Source organism: Magnolia sinica, chromosome 18 (assembly GCF_029962835.1).
Source record: "Magnolia sinica isolate HGM2019 chromosome 18, MsV1, whole genome shotgun sequence".
Classification (NCBI taxonomy): Eukaryota; Viridiplantae; Streptophyta; class Magnoliopsida; order Magnoliales; family Magnoliaceae; genus Magnolia; species Magnolia sinica.
Genome location: NC_080590.1, coordinates 59,488,414 through 59,513,347, shown reverse-complemented (window position 1 = coordinate 59,513,347; position 24,934 = coordinate 59,488,414). Strand labels below are relative to the sequence as shown.

Here is a 24,934-nt window from a genome sequence, read left to right as displayed (position 1 = left end):
CCTCCACGGCTCCACCCACATTCTTTTGGGCCTCGCCCTTGCCCTTTTAGAGCCTTCAACTTGAACCGACTCACTTCTACTAACCGGTGCAGTTCTTAGTCTCTGTCACAATGACCAAACCATCCAACTCTACTTTCCCTCATCTCATTAGCCATTGGTGCTATTCCTAAGTTCCCTCAAATGCGTTCATTTGTAATTATATCCTTACACATCTTACCATTCATCCATCTCAACAAGCATATCAAAAGCTTTATTGAGAAGAAAATTAAAGGGACGAACACCAAGGAAGATGCATCAGACAGAATCCCAACAAAGTAAACAGGAAAAATAAGAAGACAAATAAGAGAATTAACACACACACAAAGCCTCGACACTAATCTAGGAGGAAATGCCCATTCACTGTAATCAACCTATGCGATAGACAATTTAGATAGCGCTTCATTTTAAGCAAGCCTAGTTAATAGTCTATTACATTGCGCCTGTGGGACTTTTGTGCTCTCATTGCTAGTCCCCCAGCCTAGATAAAGGAGGATGCGTCAGGTTGGCAGCCAGCGCCAAAACTTCCAACATGAATCCTAACAATATGATCCAGGAGGAAAAGATTGGCCAACAGGAAGCTTAGATCTATTTGCCCTAGTTTACCAAGGATATCCATTTCAGCATTTGCCTCCCACTGAATTTGCATGGCAAAGAATTGATGAGAGTCCACAAACTAATGACCTCCTACATGATATCAGCTAAGTGCTGGACAAAGACCTCCTTCAACCAGAATAATTGAATTTGTTGCCACTTTAATTACCAGGGTGCCCAAACAGTGAGCATTAAATATCCTGAAAGCTGAACAGCAACAGTAAGTCCAAGGCTTTCAGCTCGTTTGAGTCTGAATCCCCAACTGGCCTAGAGAAGCTTTTATAACTAGGCCTATTGAAGTTTTTGTAGAGAATGTAGAAAGATTGTAGAGAGAGAGAGAGAGAGAGAGAGAGAGAGAGGAAATTAATGAGCTCAAAAACATGAGCCCTACTGTCTTATTATCTTTTTATATGTAGGGTTTCTCCTATTTACAAATAACATCCTAATAAACACAAAATTACACATAAGACCCTACTTTGCATATTTACATATAAACCCCTACATGATGAGAAAAATGTTCCAACACTCCCCCTCAAGTTGGTGTATGAATATCTATCATACCCAACTTACCAGACACATCTTGTAGTATATGAGAATTAAGAGCCTTTGTAAAGATATCTGCTGATTATTCTGTTGATTTGACAAATGGTGTACTCAACACGCCAGAAGAAATCTTCTCCCGAATGAAGTGAATATCGACCCCAATATACTTGGTCCTCTCATGGAGAACTGAATCAGAGGCAATATGTAAAGCAGCTTGATTGTCACAATAAAGTGGACTCGCAGAGGAAATGGAGAATCCAACTACTACCAATATGGATCTCAACCACAAAATTTTTGATGCCCCATGAGCCATAGGTCAACTTTTTGCTTCTGCACTTGATCTAGACACAATGGACTGTTTTTTGCTTCTCCAAATCACCAAGTTCCCTCCAATGAATGTACAATAGCTAGTGGTAGATTTTCTATCTGTTGGGCAACCTGCGCAGACAACATCAGAGTACCCAATAATATCAACATGTCCATGATTAGCATAGATAATGCCACGTCCTGAACATGACTTCAAATATCTCAGAATACGATATACTGCATCTAGATGAGGTGACCTTGGTGAATGCATGAATCTGCTGACAATGCCAACTGCTTGAGTAATGTTAGTCTTGTGATAGTTAAATAGATCAACTTGCCAACCGACCTCTGGTACATACCCAAAACATTCATAATATCACCTTTAGATGCATGTAATGAGTGCTTCTGATCTATTGGAGATAAAGGGGGACAGGCTCCCGGTCTATCAATCTTACTCAATAGATCAAGAGTATACTTTCTTTGAAATATGAAGATGCCCTTGGACGAACGAGCAACTTCAATCCCTAAGAAGTATCGAAGAGGACCAATATCCTTAATGCCAATCTCATTGCCCAGCATCTGCTTGACATGTTCAATAAATTCCAAGTCATCCCCAGTGATGACAATATCATCCACATACACAAGTATGATGGTGCGACCCTCTTTCTGAGTATGAATAAACACAATGTGATCTGACTGACATCACTTGAATCCAAACGAGAGAATCGCAAAACTAAGCCGTGCAAACCACACTCTTGGAGATTGCTTAAGGTCATAGAGGGCCTTTTTCAGCTTACACACTTTCCCTGTCTCCCCCTTGAGCTAAAAATCAGCCAAAAGATCCATTTACACCTCTTCAGTAAGGTCACCACAAAGAAAGGCATTCTTGACATCTAGCTAAAATAATGGCCAGGAGAGATTCGTTGCCAAGGAAATGATCAAACAAACAGAATTTAACTTGGCAACGGGAGAGAATGTCTCAGTATAATCCACGCCATAGTTCTAAGTGTAACCCTTAGCAACCAGGCGAGCCTTGTACCTTTCAATTGAACCATCCGCCTGATACTTTATAGAGTACACACATTTGCATCCAACGGTATGCTTTCCCACGGGTAAGGGGACAAGGTCCCAAGTGCCATTCTTACCCAACGCAGCCATTTCGACCCCTATTTTTTACCAAACCATCATGTATATGCGTCAACTCTGCCCGAAACCACTTCCGATGTGTAGATCATCCAAAAAAGATCCAAGAAATATAGGTTTTGCACATAAAAAACCCTTGAGTAAGAAGATATCTGAAGAATGGACAATGGGTGGCCGGTTTCTAGAAAAACTTAGAAAATACAGGAAAAAAATCGAACGATTTAAAAAATAAAATAAAATAAAATAAAATAAAAAAAGAGGAAAAATCACCATTAAGCTCCTCTCATTCGGCCACACCAAGGGGTATGGAATTTGACCCAACCCAACCGTACAATTGTCGTACAGCTCAGATGGGAAACTTTCTCCTCTTTAACCTTAATTGCAACTTGGCTTTAATACCATGAAGTTTTTGTAAATAGAAAGATTGTAGAGAGAGAGAGGGGTGGGAAAATTAAGGAGCTCAAAAACATGAAAGCCCTATTCTGTCTTATTATCTTTTCATATGTAGGGTTTCCCCTATTTACAAAAAACATCCTAATGAATATGAAATTACACATAAGACCCTACTTTGCATATTTACAGATAAACTCCTACATAATGAGAAAAATGTTCCAACACCTATCTCCTATAATACACCAAATGCTAGTTCTTCTAGGAATGAAGAACAACTAGCTGTCCAAATTCAATTTGAGAACACCTTTAGGTGGAAGGCTTCACCTCTCAAATATTTGCTTCTTATCATATCTAAAATCAAAGCCTGCAACTGAAGGGACCATAATTCTCTTGGACAATTTCAGTTCTTTGTTAGCTATTTCCCACTCAATGATCTTCTGCCTGATTCTCTTATGAGGGCCCACTCCTTGAAAATTCCTTTCTTTTTTTCCGTCCAGCTATCCCAACGCTTGGAACGATTATCCTCACAGGATGTTCCCAGTCATCAGCAGATCGCCATCAGACCAATTTTCTACCAGCAATGAAACCACTTGGGGGCAACTAAGATTATCCCAAAGGTCTCCAATATACTTAAACAGATGTTGCGACAGAAAAACAATGAGGAGGAAGATGATTCATGGTCTCATCATTCATCCAACAAAGGAAGCACCAATTAGGGAATTGCTGACTTCAGTGCTGTAAGTGGTCACCGGTGAGAATTCTCACAGGGGAGGCAGTTGAAGAATATATCCAACTACAGTGTCCAAGAAGGGGACTTAACCATGGTATGCAAAAACGGTTACACAATAGCTGTTATGTAGCAGTAAAGGTGGACACTCTTATGCATTACGAGGCCGTAATGGCTGTTATGGAAAATTGGCCTGAAAGGTCCATTTTATTATATTTTTTGAAAGGCAACGAAGAATTCATTAAAAAGAAATAAAGCAGACCGCTGAGATAACGAACTGAGAATAGCCAAAAAAGAAACAAAAAACAAACACAAAGCACAACGGGAAAGAGAAAGAAGAGAAAAAAACAAACATAGGACTGCCCCTCGAGAACGAACACAGAAGAAACAAAAAACCCACGAAAACAGAGACCAAAAACACAGCACAGCTATGTCACATTAGACTGAAAGTCTGAAGGAAGAGGAATGTTGCTGATGTTTGTGGAGTTGCAGGCCCATTCAGAGAGAAAGTGCTGGATTCTCTTGATCACGTAAACGACGGAGTGGGACTCGCCTCTAAAACAACCGCAATTTCTTTCTTCCCAGATGGCCCACCAAGCAGCAAGAAGAGTGGATCTCCACACAGCGGATCTGTTCTTTCCCAGGGGAACCCCATGCCAGGCCGCGAGGACGCTATTTGTGGAATTAGGAAAGGACCAGGAAATATCGAATTTGGACAGGATAGTCGACCAAACTGTATTGAAGTAAGGGCAATGAACAAAGAGGTGGTCCGTTGTTTCTTCATTTGACAGGCAGCAGCAGCAGATATTCGTTAATATCATCCCTCTTTTCCTCAGATTATCTATAGTGAGCACTTTTCTCTTTCCGACCAGCCACCCAAAGACAGCAATCTTTGGAGGAACCTTGTATTTCCAGATCTTCACAGTAGGCACCTCCTCAGAATTTTCTATCTTCTTATCAAGAAATCGGTACAAAGACTTAACCGAGAACAGGCCCTTGCTGTCAAGGGACCACACGAGCTTGTCTTCCTGATTCGGGTCAGGATGGCAGTTCCCTATCCGCTAGAGAAGACTCACATAAGATTCAACTTCCCAATCATAAAGATTTCTCCTGCAGGGAGGAGACCAGACCACAACATTTCCTTGGAAGGAGTAATAATCGGCCACTGAGATTAGCGGGTTTGGGGCTAACCTATAAATGTCTGGAAATTCCTCTTTTAACGCCTGGGAACCCGCCCAAATATCCTCCCTAAATCGGATTCTGTCCCCTTTCCCCATGGAGAAACGACATTGACTCTGCACCTCCCTATGGCAGGATAGAATTCCTCGCCAAACAGCAGAAGCGCTGCTACTTGGCACGCCCTTAGTCCACCAGCCCTCAGCCAATTTCCCATATTTACACTTGATCAACCTGTTCCAAAGGGTCCCTTCTTCTGTTCCAAGTCTCCACCACCATTTGCCGAGAAGGGCGCGATTCATGGTTTTGAGATTTCTGATTCCAGCACCTCTGTCCTGAAAGTGTTTGCACACATCTGTCCAAGCAACCAAGTGAAACTTTTTTCTGTCCTCACTACCGTGCCATAGGAAATCCCGTCTCAGCTTCTCGAGGATGTTTAACATCTTTGTCAAACATTTATAAAGGGACATGAAATATAAGGGGAGATTAGAGAGTGCCGCTTTTATCAAAGTGAGACGTCCCCTTAGCGAAATATATCTGCATTTCCATCATGCGAGATAGAGCTCGAAACGATCGATGATTTTATCCCAAAACATCATCGGAGGCTTGCCAGTACATAGGGGAAGACCAACGAAACTCGTAGGGAGGCTGCCTGGGGAACAACCAAAGAAATCAGCAAAACTACGAATCTCGGACTCACTGATATTAACACCTATCATTATCGACTTGCTGAGGTTAACTTTAAGGCCTGAAACCGCTTCGAAACAACGAATAGTTGTACGCAAATTACCCACTTTATCCCAGTCGGCCTGGCAAAAGAGGAGCGTGTCGTCTGCATATTGGATATGAGAGATGGGGTGTTCCATATCTTTAATCTGAAAACCCCCTATAATACCTTCCGCCTGCCCTTTCCTCAACATACGCGAAAAAGCCTCGACCACGATGAGAAAAAAGGACGGGGATAGCGGATCTCCCTGCCGAAGACCTATAAAACTTTTGAAAAAGCCTTTTGGAGATCCATTGATGAGGACCAAGTATATAGCTGAGCCGACACAGGCCTTTATCTAATTTAACCATTTGGTATTGAATCCTATCTATTGTAGCATATACAGAAGGAAATTCCAATCAACATGATCGTAGGCCTTCTCTAGATCCAGTTTGCATAAGATTCCTCTGGACCCGGATTTATGGCTGGAGTGCAGACATTCGGCAACCATGAGAGCACTATCAACAATTTGCCTACCCTGAATGAAGGCGCTTTAGTGGTGAGATATAATTTTGTCCATAACTCCTTGAAGGCGATTGGCGAGAATTTTTGGGAGAATTTTGTATGGATTACCGAGAAGACTGATAGGATGGAAGTTATGGAGAGAGTTTGCCCCCTGTACATTCGGAATAAGGACGATGAAGGGAGCCCCAAGCGCGTTTGATAGGTGACCTCTTTCATAAAATTCATTAACGAAATCGAGGATGTCCCCCTGCAGCAACTCCCAGAAATGCTGAAAAAATAAGATAGGGAAGCCATCTAGGCCCGGGGCTTTGTCCCCTGCCAACGACTGAATCGCTAGTTTTACTTCATCAGGAGAGAAACTAACTTCTAGAGTGGCAGCATCCAGCTCAGAAATCCGATCCATAGGCCGAAAGTCCAAATTGGGCCTGTGATGGGTGTCTGACTTGAGAAGATTGGAGAAGAAAGAGATGGCCTCATCTGAGATCAACTGCTTATCTTCTGTACGCTCCCTATTTATCAAGAGACAGTTAATCTTATTAATTCTTGCCCGAGCACTCGGCATAGCATGAAAGTATCGAGTGTTTTTATCGCCTTCCTTTATCCATTTACACCTAGCCTTCTGCCTCCAAGAGATCTCCTCCTCTAAAATCCTAGCTGATTAAACATTGATGAGCTCAGCACGTCTAGACCACATGTTACAATCTATCGACTCATCTTCGTTTGCAACATCAATGGAATGGATTTGACCCAAAATGTCTTCGGTTTCGGCCTACCGTTTGAATAGGAAATCCAATTTCCAAGCTTTAAGTTTGATTTTTAACAGGCTTAGCTTTTTACAGAGTCTAAAACCTGCGAAGCCATCTACCTTCATCTCCTTCCACCAATCAGAAATGAGATTATCGAAACCCTCAATCTTCAGCCACGAGATATCGAAACGAAACGGCTTCGGACCCCAATTTTCCTCCTCCATAGAAAGAAGAATTGGCGAGTGGTCCATTACAGGCCGACTTTTTTTATTAAGGCCATAACGACCGTTACGTCCCATATCATAACAGTAACAGCGGTGGCCATTATGGCCACTGTTATTGCCATTGAATAACTTGGCCTTCACCATGAACAAAACTTCTTTTTTTTAAAAGATAACTTGGCCTTCACCACGAACAAAACTTTACCAGCAAGTTGTAGAACAATCGTACCATATAATCGGCTGCAGTCCTTGGGAAGTATTTTCTCTAACAATCGTAACATCTAGAGCACAGAGAACACTTCAAATCATGACAAAAGACCCAAAAGGCCTTATCTCCTGCCCTGTTGTGGACCACTGAAACCTTTTCATTCACATTGGAGGCCAGTGCTCCAGGAACTCTAAGCATCATTAAATTCTAGATTATTAATGTGCATGAAAGAATCACCATCACTAAGAAATGTAGCTTCGAATAAAAGGTACCTGATTCACATAATTTGGAATTATCCTTCTTCTGTGACAACTTCATGCAGGCAGCAAGCACTCTAATGACAATATTATCAACAAGATCTTTTACAGGAATGGTCTCTATTGTGGTAATCAAGGCGAGGCGGCATGAATCATCAGAGGAACTATGGAAAAAAGAAAGGAGAAAGAAGGGAGGGGGGAGTTAATACCTTATTGTGTAAAAAGAAAGACTCGGGAGAATAAGAAGACAACATTTCACCTGTAATCAGCCAATGCTTCCAGATAGACAAGAAGGAACTTCTCAATATTGAATTCTTCAGACAGTCCCATAAGCAGGGCAGCAAGATCCCTTCAGGAAAAGATGGGTTAAAGCAGACATGTGCATGGTAAAAAACAAAGAAATTTTCATTTGGCAGTACATGAACACTAAAACAGCCTTTGACACAAGAAGGAAAAAAAAAAAAAAAGCGAACAGCAGTCAATCTGAAGTACCTAATTTCATTAAGGGCCTCCAAAACCTTCTTGGTAAGCTTTTGAACTGACTGCAACTAAAAAGAGAAAACCCCAGATTAGCATAAGTGAAGGAATACAAAGATAATATGAAAATGCCCCAAAAAAGAGGTAGACAGAACCTCACTGAATTAGTACACATAAAAACAGATAGAATAGCATTATGAAATATCTTCTGCATGCAAAACAAAATATAAAAAATGGAAAGAGAGCAATGCATATAGACATACTATGTACACACACACACACACAGAAAGAGATGCTAATGCGTGCAAGTAGATGTATGTTGTATGCGACCATAGAAAGCAAAGATCTGGTGCCAGTTCCTATGTGTGTGTGTGTGTGTGTGTGTGTGTGTGAGAGAGAGAGAAATGTTCACACACAACTAGTTGTACCATCCAACTAGTTCAAATTAATTAATGCTAATTAATGTTGACAGAGAGATAGGACTTTGTTTCACGGTATCTTTCAAACAGGCATTTCAAAATGGTCATTGGCTTGGGTGGGCCCTATTGTGGTGCTAAGGTAAAATCCACCTGCCCATCACGTGTGTCACCCCATGTTAGACTTAGGGACTAAAAATCAAACCCCATTGGTGGTTCAGGTGGACCACACAATTGGAAACAGTGTACTGAAAAATCTCACCCTCCAAAATGGTTCGTTTGATAAGGCCCACTTGAATCACCTGTGGATCTTATTTTTGGGTCCCTCACCTAGCCTTTGCTGTCGGATCTAATGGTTGGAGTGGATTTCACATAATCATGATTGGGGTTCTGTAAAAATCGAAGGTAGACATCGCTACTTCAACTTTTATATTGGTGTGGCCCACCTGAATTACAAGTTTGCCTTATATTTTGCCTCTAGACTTACAATGAGATTGCACATCTGATGGTCGGAGTGGATCTTACATACATGACACGGTGGGCTATATCAAAAATCAAGGATCGCCTTATCTCCTCCTGTTAGACTTCTTCCGATTCCGAGAGAAAAGGTGCGTCTTCCCAAAAAAGTGTGAGTGGATTAGGTGCAACCTATTATCTCGCAATACTGTGCATCCCTAACCCTAGGCCTACCTTGATATACGTACTATATATCCATGCCCTACATCCATATTTTCAGCTCATCATAGGACATGATTCAAAAAATGAAGTAGATAAAATTCTCAGGTGGACCACACCACAGAAACTGGTGATTGCCATTAAAAACTTTTTTGTGGTCCAAAAGTTTTGGATCAAGCTGAAATTTGTTTTTTTATTTTTATTTTACTTCATCAAGGTCTTTGTGACCTATTCAATAAGTTGGGTGCCAAGTAAAAATTACAGTGGGCCCTAGGAAATTTTAATGGTAAGAGTTCAATATCCACTATTTCTTATAGTGTGGACCACTTGAGACCTATAATTGCTTCATTTTCTGGTTAATGTTCTAAAATGAGTTGAAAAATCCAATGGACAGAGTGGATATATAATACCTACATCAAGGTGGGTGGCCTAATCAGGGACGAACTGTGTTGCATGAGGAAGGGGCCGCACTTAATCCACTTTTCTAATATGGCCCTTTTTTCTTGTAACGGAGCCAAAGAAGTTTAACGGCAGCAGCAGAGGAACGCATAACCTTATTTTTATTAGCCCGTCGTGATGTGCATGTGAGATCCACCACAACCTTTAGATGTGTCATCTCATTCTACGTCTCAAGACAAAATATCATACAGACTTTTGATCCAGGTAGGCCACACCAATAGAACAGTAAAGGGAGAGATGTCTACCTTTGATTTTTACAGGACCTACATTTATGAGTAAGTGAAATCCATTCCAATCATTAGATGCCACACCAAAGGTTAGGCATAAAACTCAAAAATCAGGGTCATACTTGATTTAAGTGTGCCTCATCAAAGGAATCATTTTGTAAGGTGAACTTTTTTTTTGCACACTATTTCCAATTGTGCGGTCCACTTGAACCATGGATGGAGTTGATTTTCAGTTCCTAGGTATAACATGGGGTGACACAAATGATGGTCAGGGTGGATTTTACATTAACACCACGATGGGGCCCACCCAAGCCGGGGATCATTTTCAAAAGAACTCTTGAAAAGCTAACGTGAAGCAAATGCCCTCTCTTAACATTAAGTAGCAATAATTAATGCGAACTAGGTGTGTACACTATATTTAAGAGAAAAAATTTCTCATTAAATGCCCAGCTAGTTGGACCAAAATGCAATGTCCAACTAGTTGTGTGAGCATCTCTCTCTCTCTCTCTCTCTCTCTCTCTCTCTCTCTCTCTCTCTCTCTCTCTCTCTCTCCATATATGTGTGTGTGTGTGTGTGTGGAAAAGGTTCTATGCAGTCGAGCTCATGGGAACTTCCCATGAGATCAAGCTATGTGGACCCCACCGTGATGCGTGTCGACCATCTACCCCATCAGTCAGATGCACCATTCCATGGTGGGCCTGGGGCTTAAAAATCAAGTCAATCCGTGACTTGTGTGGGCCACACCACATGCAAAAGTGAGAGGGGTTACCCTCCATTAAAACATTCATAATCATTTGTTGGGCCCACCGAGATGTAGTTCACAAATCCAGCCCATCCATTTTGTGTGTCCCACTTGGATGAGGGGTCAGGCCAAGTTTCAGATGCATCCATATTTCAGGTGGGCCCCACCAAGTACTTTTATATGTTTTAGGCATGTCTTCACATGATTTTAGATGGTATGGCCCACCTGAGTTCCGTATACGGCTGATTTTTGGAATATCCCATAATTTAAAGGCGACCCATCAAATGCACAGTGTTGATGGTAGACACGCATCACAGTGGGGCCCACACAACTTGACCTCATGGGAAGTTCCCATGAGCTCGACCGCATAGAACCTTTTCCCATATATATATATATATATATATATATATATATATATATATATATATATATATATAGAGAGAGAGAGAGAGAGAGAGAGAGAGATGCTAATTCGTGTGAGTAGATGTATGTTGTATACGACCATAGAGAGCAAAGATCCGGTGCCAGTTCCTTTGTGGGTACCAAGTGGGCACACCTATGATCCCCGACAACGTCAGATTGATGTCCACACACACAGTGCCATGCGCACGCCCCTACACCCATGCATGCACACACAGACGCGCACAGCAAAGCAAATCAAATGGGCAGAAACTGCACATGCTCATACAGCAAAGTAAATCAAATGGGCAGAACTACACACTCATACAGCAAAGTAAATCAAATAGGCAGAAATTACACACACTCATACAGCAAAGTAAATCAAATGGGCAGAAGTCACACGCACCCCTGGAAAATTTAATCAAATGGGCATAAATTAAACTATCAGTGGCAGTTTGTCAATGCCACACAGAGAGAGAGAAGGAGAGGGCAGGCAGGGACATGCACATGCCAAACAAGCACAAGCACAGACACATCCCTCCTAGAACAAGAGACAGGAATACAGCCCCCATGAGCAGTAATTTATATTTGCTGAAACAATAAAAGTGAAGAGATAATAAATGATCTTCTAAACTTCATATTCAGGAAGTGTTAGGATACACAAAAAATATATAACTCGAGTATTTCACAAATAGTGGAACACCAGCTTTATATTTCTTTACAAAGTAATGGCAAATGATATGGTGCTCAAAAAGTTCGATAAGCCGGCATCGATCCCAAAATTCTAGTTGGCCCACACACAACAAAGAAAAATTGACTGTTGTAGTGAAGCTGGCATTTTACCTGGACAAGGCTAATAATGGTCATAACTGACGTACGAAGCCATGGCAAGTCAGCCGATTCTTTGGCATCCTGTAGAATTGCTTTTGCAATGAGGAGAATTAATTGTTGAATAAGATTCAAAGCCAATGTTGCTCTGGTTGCTAGTACACCCACTATCATCATTGCACCAGCCTGCAAATAGAAGAGCTTCCTTAGAACCACCGATTGAGAACTTGACTCCAATTTCCAAAAGATGGTGAAAATAAAAACAAAAAAAATAAATGACAAGATAAGAGGTTTGTCGCATTCTGTGGTTGCATTGGCTAATTATCCTATCAGCATGTTATGTTTTCTGGATAATTTTTTTCATCATGACACAAGCGGAGCCTCTAGCAGTGGTGCGCACTAACCAACTTGACTCTCAACCTGAAGGCTCAAAGTTGAGAGTTAATGCAGCTAGAGTTGAAATCAACAGTAATTGCAATAGTATAAAATGCAACACAAATGCGCGCGCACAATCAACACTAATTGCAATAAATTCTAAACTGCAAGGCACAATGATGAAAATCTGGTACTCACGCACGCTGCGAGTACCAGATTTTGGATCCAAAGGAACCATAAAAAGCCAAATTTCTCACTGAAGATCTTAGATACACCTTATGCTATGATAAATAATCCAGCAACTAAAGCTGGAATCAAGCAACAGATGGTAGGGGATGGCAACACATGCCTACAAGAACCAAGACATGCTTAAAACCCCAAAGAGGAACTCTTTTCCATTCAAAAAATAACATGAAACTACTATCCATCATGCTTAGTTCTAATAGCAGGACAAACCCCATTGGTTACACACTTGATAAGAAACCCCAAAAGAGATCCTATTGTTCTAAACTTTCCTCGATGTTACCAAAATTGCCAGCCTCCTACATTTTCCCATCTAAATCACATGATCTCATGATGCAAGACGTGTAACCTAGACTAAAAATGGTGCAACATAATTATAAATGGATTAAAGAGCAATTCAAAGCATAAGATATACTAACCTACCACAAATCTAAGAAATCAAATAAACAATAAAATTCAGATTTTAAGCCGAATCACAATCCCACAATGAACTAAACCATATAAAACATGCATTTCAAAGGATCAATGGAAGGTAGAACTTCCGCTTTAGCATAGGCTTAGGTCTAATTCAAAGGGGTTGATTTGGTTTTTCTAGGGTTAAGGATACGATAATCTCCTGTTAGGGTTTGGGCATGTAAGTTTAGGGATTTGAAAGGATTTGAAAGGAATTAGGGCTTTGGAGGGATTTGGAGGGCTTTGGAGGGATTTGGAAATTTAAGATTTTATAGTAAATAGGGGGTTAGGGTTTATTAGGAAATTGGGATTAGGGCTTAGGAAAATTAAGAAAATTAGGGTTTATATGTGAATGGGAACTAGGGTTTTAGGCTAGGGTTTAAGTTTAAAAGGAAATAGGTAAGGGATTTAGGGTTTATAGAAGAAAAGTAGAAGAAAAGAAGGATTTGAGAAGAAGATGAGAAAGACGAGAGAAATACATTTTCAAAGAAAAACAAAGATGATAGATTAGGCTTCACACCTTGGCATCACACCATCAACCTACATTCACAAGAGATTTTCTATCTCAAAGCAAGCGAGAGTTTGTTTTTATTCAAAACGTTTAATCATGGGCTAAGGTTGGACGTCCAAACCTTTTTATAGTCTTAAGAGGGATTTTATAATTTTTTTTTAAAAAAAGAAACAATGAAAGAAAGAAAAGACGCTCTCGGATGAAAATCCTCACATAAGGATGCTCAATAAAATAACATTTGTTCCTAACCACGTAATCTCAACAAAATATCAAAATAAATCCAACATGAATAATCAACTAAATAAAATAAATAAATCTAAAACAACATAAAGTCTACGATCAATGTGATCTAAGATCACAATGATCCAACCATTCGATCAAAGCATCCTCAAGATCAAAGTGTCCAATTGACGTGTCCTCGCAATCCAGAGGTCCAAACTCCTCAATAAGTAACCCACATCCATCTTCCTAGTGTAGGGTCTTCGAAGATGCACGATCATGCATAGAGCTAGGCATCGAGTCGAGTCGGACTGAGTTAGGGCTAACCTGACTCGATCTGATTTTGAAATAGGCCTGACACGAACTCGACCCAACTCGGTACCGAGTCCAGCATGCATGACCCGATCCGAGTCCAAGTCTGGCCTGGACTAATCCGGACCGAGTCCAACCCGGTCACAAGTACCGAGTCGAATCGAGTCAACACCAAGTCAGGTCCACTGGCTGAAATCACAACTCAAAACCTAGATTCACTTGCCAGAATTGCAACCTCTCCATCAGTTACACGGCATTTCAGATATGAAACGTCATATCTGAGTTTTTTTAATATATATGTACGAGTCAAGCTTCAAATCGAGTCGAGTTAGTACCGAGTTGGATTTCGAGTCAAGTCGAGTCGAGTTACTAGGTGACTCGAACTCAACTCAGTTTGAGTTCAGATTGGACGAAGTCAACTCGATTCAAATCGACTCACCCACTCGGTTCGGATCGAGTTGGACGAGTCGAGTCGTCCCGTGCCCAGCTCTAATCATGTATGTGAGGTCTTCAATGTGGCCCACCTGGGCCCATGTAGTGGTCACTAAGCCAAAGTGAAACTGGAGCTGATCTCCTCCTCTGGTATACCTTGTAAGGTGCTCAGATGTCCTCATCAATTCCCCCGGGCTGAGAAGAATTCGCCTTTGGCGAAATAAAGTTGTGATAACGCTCCAAGAAGTCTAGATCAAGTCGTTGAAGCTCTGTCTCTATGATCCGCGCACACTCTGACACTAGCCAATTCTTCCACTTGACAAGATATTTCTGAAATCCTCCATGTCTAGTGGAAACCACTTGCTCGTTCAAAATATCATCCATCTCTCCTCTTCTCATATGTATAGATGGTAAAGGTGGCAAAGGTTGGGAAAAGGGATCTAGTAATAGCCAAGGGTCATGAGAAATGTTGGGTGTGTCGTCATCTATGTCCATGTGAGGATTAGGGAAAGGGCCCTGGAAAGACACAAAATCTTCCACATTAAATGTAGAACTAATGCTCATACGAGGTAAAAGATCTACAATATGCGCATTAGGATCTAATCATTTCAATATCTTATATGGTCCAGCATTGCAAGCTTGTAATTTCTTTACAGCTCCTTGCGGAAACCGGTCCAGCCTTATCCTTATCATCACTTCATCGCCTACTTCAAATTCATTGAACTTGCGGTGAGAGTAGAGTTGTACACGAGTCGAACTGAGTCGAGCTTGACTAGCCAACTCGGATCAGTTTGGTCAACAGCTCAGACCAGTTTGAGCATGTGCGACATTTTCTCAAACACAAAGTGCATCTTCAATATCTCACAGAATGCAAAACATTAACAGCACTTAACAGGTATTTCATCAAACACTCGGCAAGCAACATCAAAATCAAGATATGAGGACAGTCTTATAATGTAAAGTTTTTTTTTTATAATGATTTATTTCGTATACATTCCTTCCTCGCCACTAGCCGATCCCGCGAAGAATGTATGCACCCGAAACAACACTTCGTTGAGTCATTTCATCAAACGCTTGGCGAGCAGCATCTGGCGAGCAGCATCAATATCAAAATAATCAAGTCACCAAGTCGATTCGAGTTGAGGTTTGATCAGAGTCGAGTCGAGCTCGAGCAAGCTCGAACTCTACTAAAAAAAAATTTCGAGCTCCAAAATCCAGCTCGACTCGGTTCGAATCCAATTTCGAGCTGAGGCAAGTCGAGCTTTTTCGAGTCGAGTCGAGTCGAGCGAGCTGACCAAGCTAACTCGACTCGTGTACAACTCTGTGTGAGAGTTGGCAAATATCTTATACTTTTTGTCATTCACATTAATCTATTTTCTAATTTCATTATGCAAATTATGGATATGTCATACAAATGCATTTGCTGACTCTGATGGTCTATGGGAGACTGACATAGGAATGAGATCTATAGGCTTCCTAAGCTTGTGACCATGCACTACAAAAGGACTCATGCCTATTGTCCTATTGACCGAACTATTATAGACAAACTTTCCAACTAGTAAGACTAAATCCCAAGTACTAATATGGTCACCCACGAGATATCACAACAGATTTCCTACACTTCGATTAACCACCTCTGTTTGATTGTCAGTCTGAGGGTAGTATGCCGATGAGAACTAAAGTCTCATACCCATCATGTGCCAAAGTGTCTTCCAAAAATAACCCATGAATCTCACATCTCTATCAGACACAATGGTTTTGGGCGATCCATGCAAGCGAACCACCTCCCCAAAGAATAGCTTTGCAATGTTGGATGCGTCAGACGTTAGAGAACATGGTAGAAAATGGGCCATTTAAATAAATAAAAGTTCCATAACCACAAAGCTGGAATTGTGCTTTTTAATCATCATGGTAAGTCTAGGCACGAAATCCATACTAATGCCTGCCAAGGAGCATGTGGCACTGGCAAAGGCATATATAGTCCTACATTGCCCAATAATCTTGGCAACATCTAGCATAAAACTGGGCCAATTAAACAAATCTTCCACAAGGGCAATAGTCTTGTTGTTATCAAAATGACCAACTGCTTCTCCAACATAAATCTCTCAAATTAAAAAATCCCAGAGGGAGGTACAGGGAATGCATAGTTTGTCGCCTTTAAATAAGAATTCATCGATCAAGACAACCCCACTATCACTCATCGACTAGTCCTCCAAAAGTGATGTGTACACTTTTCGAAAGTCTAGGCATGCAGAATATTCTCCTTTCAATTGTTCGAACCCAGTGACTTCTACGCTCGTGAAATTTTTTAATTAGATTGTGATACTTTCATTATTCATAGTACCCCGATATTATGATAATATCCCCAATATTATCTGTATCTCTAGCTCGATGATACCGGTAACACTAGTAGTATCAAAAATTCTACGGATCAGTGATATATCGCTAAGTATCGCCGATGTATAAATATGCCAATGTATCGCCCATATTTCGACTGTGTAAATTTTAGGTTACACTTGTATTGCCAATGTTTCAATATTGCCAATGTATTACCAATATTTTTTACTACATAAATTCCAAGTGTCACTTATATCGCCAGTGTATCGACATTATTTCGAAAATATCACCAATGTATCGATATCGCCAAAAATCTATTCACTAAAATAAAATTTAAAAAAAAAAAATGTTTGGATAATTGGATTGATGAATGGTTGGATGGATCGATGGGATGGATGGGATGGATGGATGTATGGATGATTAGATGGGATGGATGGATTGGATGGTTGGATGGATGATCGGGTGAATGGATGGATGGTTGGATCATCAAACATGTATATCGTGTTTATATGCCGATTTATGCATGGATTACAATGTATGAATGCATTATGCATGTTTGTTTGCTTGTTAATTGGTTTAATGAGATTTAAGTGCTATTTTGTTATTATTTGATTGATTTCTTATGATAGCACATTTTTAGGCCCCATTAAATGGAAACTTATTATGTAAACATTCTTTTTTGCAATTTTTTTATTCCAAAATATGCAAATATATGTATTTTAGCATCTCCTGAAGTTTCACTGAAAAACTCAACTTTTCCCCATGTTTCCCCACATTTCTGAAAATCAACAATATTATCGATGATATCCATATTGTTTCTATATCCCTGGCTAGCGAAACCTATAGCGATATTGATACTTTGAACACTAGCTACTTTGAAATCCAATGGAGTTTTTCATAGCAATCCAAGGGTTCACTTTTTGACATGCTACGTTTACTCTACTCTTCTTTCTGGAACAGATAAGGCCAAGGTGTTCCATAATGGTAACGGTAGCCGTAACGGCAACCACCGTTACCTTTATGATACGGGGCATAACGGCTGTTACGGCCCCATAACAGCCGTTACAATCTCTCTTATTTATTGAAAAAACCCCCGAAAAACTTGTCTATGCCTCGTAATGTTGATTAAAAAGTATAAAAAAACATGTATTTATCCCGTAATAGACCATTACGGGGCTATTATGACCTTTATAGGGCACGTAATGTGCCGTTAACGGCAATTACAGGTCTTTTTTTTTTCATAACGGCTATTACGGCCGTTACGACCCCGTAACGTGTAACGGTTGTCACCGTTACCTTTACGTAACGGCCTTTACGGCGCACCATGGATATGGCACAACACTCATATTTAGTGTAGTGTAGTTGAAGTTAGTTCTTGATCAACCGAGCAAAAACCATCATTTCAATTGCTTTCGTGAGCAATGTTGAATGGTGAAGTAAACCGTTTTGATCTTATCTATGAATCTGACCATCCTTATTAATCTAAAACCCTTTGCCCATCCAAATCCCCCGTTGAGTGAGACCCCATCCAAATCCTAAGAGGCTAAGACGAATCAGCCGCTTGTCGGGTGAATCCCCGGGTTGAGTGAGGACCAACAGATTGAATGTAAAAGCAGATTTGAGTAGACTGCCAATTTTATGAGGCAACAGAGTCAATCGTATGACTGTAAATGCTTTTATGATTACTGTATACACATGACATACTACATAGGCGGCAAAGATGCGAATTGGAATCTCTATCAGATTAGACCGTGGAGTCCATGGATCCAATCAAATTCCAACTTCCATGGTATCTACACATGGCCCGGAATGCATCGAGAGTTATGTTTTTATAGGCATGTTATCTATGTAGAGGTTTTTTTTTTCTAAAACAAGTCAAATAGAGAACCTTTTTTTTTTGGAAAGATGTAAAACAGAGAATTTTTATTAAATGATATAATGAAACTCGATAAAGCAGGGAACAGATTCAACAGGACAGACCAAAGATGCCATCTGTAGAATTCCACTTCAATTACAACTTACGAGAATGCAACTACAAAGTTTGCTTGTCTCTGAAACCTTCAAATTTGCTTCATTGTGTACATGTGAGATCCAGATCAACAAGAAGACAGAATTGTTTTATCTCCTAGTATGTACATGTGATATCCAGACCAACAATAAGACAGAAAGAATTGCTTTATCTCCTGGTGTATAGAGACCAAATACCAAGAGTCTTTGTTATCCACATACAAGTAGGATAATTTGTTTGACAGTATATAATAATCCAAGCAAGAACTATAAGGTTCAACCAGTTGATCGTGATTTTTTTTTTAAGGATTTTTTTCTGAAAGGTAACTAAAAACTTTACTAAAAGGAAGAAAAGACATGCCGAGATGGTGCAAAGCACAACCTAAAAAGAAAAATAATAATAATAATAATAATCTTTCAACCCTTAATGTATGACACCCCTTCAACTAAAAAAAAAAAAAAAAACCTATCATCGTCATCATAAGTTCATAACCCACTCAACACTATTGAATGCACTTTGAAAGCACCTTTAGTTCCTTTCTGCCCAAATCGCCCATAAGACCACAAACAAGCTAAGCCTCCACTGAAGGATAAATTTTATTAAAAAAGGAATCAAAAAATAAAGATACAACAAAGCAATGCAACACCAGGGCCACTGCAAAGGAAGCTTCCTGAATTCCCATCGGACCAGACAATTCGAACAAACTCATGCCTTCATGATTGGAGATGAAACTTCCAATCCCAGAATAACTGAGGTTGACGAAAGCCTTGAAAATGACCAATTTGGGGAGGATGCCAATTGAAGCAGTTTTTCCTGTGACCTGATTCCATTTAATCACTTCAGGCCAGTCGCAATCGAGGAGAGCTTGGGCGATCTGATTAGTACCAGACAAGACTCTACCCTATTCACTCACAGCTCAATGCACCTTGTTCACCATCCCAGCAGTTGAAGAGGTAGCTCTTAAAGACCCAGTTGTTGCTCTCTTGCCATATACACCGAATGGTGGATATCATAGCCATGTGCCAAGGGTTCCCTGCCTTCCCAAGCCATAAGATGAGAGCCCCTAATAACCACCTTGACTGAGCACAGGAGCACCCAGGACAAGCCAAACATCTGGATCACCTTCGATCAAATTTCCCAAGCCAAATTGCACCTGATTAAAGGATGGTTGACTGATTCTTCCTCATGAAGGCACATCACACAATGCAATTAACCTTCACCATGCCCCTCTTCTTAAGATTATCCACTGTCGGGATTTTTCCCAAACTCACATTTTTCTAATTACAATGGTAAATGGTTGTAAATGGGTAAATGATTATTTACTCTCGTAATTAATTGTCTGGTGATATCACTTACATTTGAATGCAATGATTATTTTGCTACATCATTTGTTTCAACCACAAATCACTACATAAAAAAATGGTAGTTTTATAATGCGAAAATATAATGATTACAATTAACTTTACATACTTTACAAATGAAATGATTACAGTTCTTTTCTTCTTGTTTTGTTTGGCCTTTGTCTCTTTTTTTGGTTTGTTTCTTCGGGTTGCCTTTGGCTTTAATAAATTCAATCTTTTAAAAAACAAAAAAAAAAAAAAAAAGTGTATTTAATTCTCGATATATGAGCCATAATTCCTCTTTAAACAAACACCCAAAAATGATAATGTGCTTAAGAAGGTATACAGGAGGATGGGCCCCTGAGGTTTGAAGAAGAATCATGTCCTGACGACAGCAGTTGGAACCACTAGGCAAGGGAGCTGGAATTTTTGGTTCACACGTGTCACTGTTCATTGGCTCGCAGCTGCAGTCAGAACATCCAAATTCCAGGCAACACCACATATTGAGATTCATATTTTCTTACCGTGATAGAAGGGATACTGAAGCTTATGAGCATCAAGTCAATCCAAACAAAAGAAGCAAAGTGCATAGAATGCAAACATGAAGCACCATAAAACCAACCACATCTCCAATATTCAATGGAGAAGAGAAGCAGGGGAAATTCTAATATAAGCTGCATAAAAGTTTCCAGAGTTGCACCTTGTGATCAGGGCCTCCGGTTTGTGCAGAGCTGAGTCCAGAAAACACAAAAGGAATGATTCTCTTCACAGTATCACTGTCCAAAGTAGGAATAGCACCTAGAGCTTCAACAAGAACTGCAGAACAAAAACAAAACACCGGCCTCGAATGCTGGAACTTCTTTGTTGGCAATGCCTGGAAATTATTAAAAACAGCTAATTGCTCAATCAATCAGAAATTTAACTAAATAAATTAGCATAATAATGAGTCAAAATACTCACATAGTTGCATAAATCTTCCAAAACCCCCATATCACGAATGCACTGTTGCACTATAACCTTTCTTGGTAGTGGTGCACCTGAAGCTTTAACACCTTCAAGAAATGCCCAGTTCTTGTTTCTGCATAAGAGCAGGGAGAAAAAGAATGTGAGTTGAAGTGTTTTCTAGCCCATATCCAATGGACAACTAAATCATCCTGTGCCCTGCAAAACAAATCAGATGCAAGGCACATTGATCCATCAGCCCGGCCCGCCCAGGCCATGCATCCACTGGGCCCCACCATGAGAAGGCCACAGACCAACACCAGCAGTTTTAAAAGCCTACTTTGTGGGGTCAAACCCTTCAAAAGTCATGCAGTTTTACTCATCCCCTCAACTAACTCATTGATGTAGCCAATTCACAGTAGGACAGACCAGATGAATGGTCTGATCATTGGACCGTCATGCGACATATCCAACTTTCTGACAGGGTATGGGATCAGTAACCCACACACTTCAACAGGTTAGAATTCTACATGAATTGACTATGGTAGAGATGAAAATAAGTAGACCATTGATAATTCCCTCACCCCAAGTCCAGTAACTGCACAATCCGAACAAATGCATGGGTGTCGTGGTAAGGCAAAGCGCACAAAACTAGCTCATCCACGTTGTACATATGAACCCTGCAGATGCCCAATGCCCATTCAAATCCCAGAAAAAGACAACAAATATAGTACAAAGAGTTCCAAATTCAAGAGCATAGGTGTCCATACTTGTATCGACGAATAAGATATTCCAATGTCTTTAGCGCTGAAGGGAGTTGCAGGTATCCAGCAAGTAACCGCAGGTATGAAGCAATTGAAAAATCGATATTCTTGTTTTCTTCTATTCCCATTGTTTCCCTATCTAATTCACGACTCTTGTGGCTAAAAAGTGTATCTTTGTATTTCCCAAATCGGGTATCCGACTTTATAAGAACTTCCAAACCTGCAAATCAATTTCCGACTCGCAAACATTTCGAAATTGACTCTGAACGGATTGGAATATGAAAAAAGCAAGAAATTTCAGGACTCTGAATTTACCAGAGACTGCAATTGAAAGGATGGTCTCCACATCGATGTCGGCGGCTTCTTTGGGATCGAAGATGACGGAAGGACGAGTGAAGGGTCTCCTTCCATCTGCTTCTCCTTGTACGAAGGGTTTGATCCTCTGCAGCTGAGATGCGAGCGTTGAAGCCATGGAGGAATGCTTGGCGGAGGGCTTTTGGGGCTGTAAGGTTTTTTTAGTGTTTTGAATAGGAGGATTGTTCAACTGAAACCGTATAAATGTTCAGGAGCGTTAAGCTTAAACCTTAAACCCTAAACCCTAGCTTTTGAGACGGTGTGCGAAGGCTCGTCGTTGGCGCGGAAGCGGGAGGAGGGGGGCTTTTATACGGACGCGGATTAGCTACAGACGCCTTCAGTAGTGGCTATCTAACTACTGAAGTGACGTCACCAAGTTCCGTGGGCCCCATCATGATGTGTGTGTTGTATCGGCACTGTCCATCCATTTGGATAGATCATTCTAGGGCATGAGCCATAGAATAGAATAAGGCAGATCAAAAACTCAAGTGAACCCGTTACACAAAGCAGACGGATGGCGACGCTCACCATTGAAGCCTTCCTAAGGCTACTATGATTTTTATTTGAGATCCAACCTGTTCATGAGTTCAAGCAGACGTGGACAAGAAAACATAAACAACATAAACACCAGCTTGATCAAAAGCTTATGTGGCCCAAAAAGTTTTTAATGGTAGGAAAAATTCTCACTATTTTCTAAGGTAGGAAACACTTACGTTTTTTTTTTCCATCTCATATCTTTGGCTCATGCCTTAAGATAATCTCTCCAAGAGGATGGACATCATGGATACAATACATAAATCATAATGGGCTCACATAACTTGGTGACATCCCTTAAGTAACAAGATAGTGAAGGAAAGTAGTATGGGCGTACATGAACCGAGCTAGGTCGGTTAGCTTGCTCGACTCGACTCAAAAAAGCTCGATTCGACTCGGTTCGAAGTTGAGTTTGAACCGAGTCGAGCTAATTTTTTGAGCATGAAAATGAGTTCAAGCCAAGTTCAAGCAGGTCCAACTCGACTCGACTTAGATCGAATCAAACTCGAATCAAACTCAGATGAAACTAGTTCGGTGACTCAGTTACTTTCCCATTGATGTTGCTCACCAATTGTTTGATAAAATTGACTCAACAAAATGTGGCTGGTGGCAAGGAAGGTTTGGCTGGTGGCAAGCAAGGTATGTACATGAAACAAATACCTTTTTTTTCTTCTTTTTTATTTTTTGTTTTTATGTTACTTAGAAGGTTTTTTTAATAAAATACCTGTAAAATCATTGCCTCTGTTTGTAAAAAAGTAGGATTTTGAAGTTGCAGTTCAAGTGTTTGTGGAGATGCCTTAATGGCGAACTCGGCTCGATCTTGGCTCAAACCCGGCTCGAGCTGCTGACCAAACCAAACCGAGCTGGCCAGTCAGGCTCGAGGATCGAGCCGAGCCGAGTTCGAGCTGAGGTCAGCCAGTGTTCGAGCCGAGTTGAGCTGAGGTCAGCTCAACTCGGTTCGACTCGATGTACACCCCTAGAAAGCAGTAGCTAATCATTATTCCTTTTATACTAGGAAATGATTTATCCTTGGTCATTGCCATCGTGGGTCGGCAATTAGCAACCAAATAAAAAGATAGATAGTTTGGGAGTAATGGGCTTCATTAAGGGTGTCATTGAGTTGGGTACCCACCCTGCCCAATGAGCCTATTCCAACTTTGGGACAAGCTTGACTTATAGGTTGGGCATGGGCCTCATATGCATGACCCGATCAATTTTCAGGTCAGCTCCAACAATTTTAGCCCTTTTAATAGTTGAAATTTAGTTACTCAAAAAATTAAATATTCAAATTTTCGTTTTGTCGTTAAAATGATGTTGAGATTAAAAATAAAAATAAAAATTATAAAGTGCGGCTTTTGTTTAGTCCTACATCGGAAATAAGAAAATAAATTTTGTACTTTATATATAGAAGTGTATGTAGTATTCTTACTTGGAGTTTTGGAGGTTGAGATGTTCAAGTTGCGTATGCACGGGAACGCACGCATGCTCGGGCATGAGCGTGGTAGTGTGGCTTTAATGGCTCTAGTTAGCGCACTTTGCACAGTGGTCGCTCCCTCGCAACCTTATGCAAACTGTCACGAGACGAAGGCAATCGTGGTGTGAGCGATCTGAGATAAGCTTAGGTTTTATAGGCTACAAAGAATGGTTAAATTATTGATCTGAAACAGTTAACAAATTTGAGAGCAACTAGCAACTTTAAAAGTCACAACAATCTAAAAACGGACGGACTTTGATGATTCAATGGTCAGATCTTTCAATCCAACGGCTTAAATTCATTATCAATGGTCAGAAACGTTTTTCAAACATTCTTAACCATTGATAGCCACCTAGCAACGGTCCACTCTTCTAGTGCCTATATAAATTAGACCATTCTGATCCAAGACCAATAAACTTCAACAAATCTCCTCTAAACCATTATATCTCACTAAAATCCATCTTCTTCTAAAAATGTTGTAATATGTCCCCTAATCGATTCTGCCAGAAAATCAGCTGCGTTGAAAAGTTCTTAAGTTGTAATAACCCTAATTTCTATAGCGATTTACACACTCTAGCACCCACTTAAACTCTACAACATATGGAACTTAGCAAGCACTTAAACACACCCTTAATCAAAAAGAGTATCATCTCTCGTCCACAAGTTGGGTGTGTTTGAATTTTGTCGACAGATTTCTTATAAGGGGATAAAATGTAATAATACGAGATTTTGGTACATATGCATGCGTCTGCATACATGCACACTTACATTAATCTAAGCATTCATGCATGATCATTCCATTTATTTATGCATTCATATATACATAAAGTAT

General features: G+C 40.4%; 1 protein-coding gene across 3 annotated transcripts in view; it reads right to left on the bottom strand.

Annotated features, from left to right (window-relative positions):
* The window catches only part of LOC131233979 (uncharacterized protein At3g06530), a 102,102-nt gene extending 79,722 nt beyond the window's left edge, over nt 1-22,380 (bottom strand). For 2 of the 3 annotated variants that reach the window (XM_058230905.1, XM_058230907.1), the window contains exons 1-9: nt 22,056-22,380; nt 21,747-21,960; nt 21,561-21,656; nt 20,995-21,112; nt 20,735-20,908; nt 11,820-11,990; nt 8,074-8,129; nt 7,841-7,930; nt 7,597-7,745 (exon numbers count right to left, since the gene is read on the bottom strand). In XM_058230905.1, coding sequence (XP_058086888.1) covers nt 7,597-7,745; nt 7,841-7,930; nt 8,074-8,129; nt 11,820-11,990; nt 20,735-20,908; nt 20,995-21,112; nt 21,561-21,656; nt 21,747-21,960; nt 22,056-22,212 — 1,225 coding nt within the window. In that variant the 5' untranslated portion in view covers nt 22,213-22,380. The remainder of the gene's footprint in view (nt 1-7,596; nt 7,746-7,840; nt 7,931-8,073; nt 8,130-11,819; nt 11,991-20,734; nt 20,909-20,994; nt 21,113-21,560; nt 21,657-21,746; nt 21,961-22,055) is intronic. The other variant, XM_058230906.1, reaches the window with a different exon arrangement.
* Between the last annotated feature and the right edge of the window lie 2,554 nt (nt 22,381-24,934).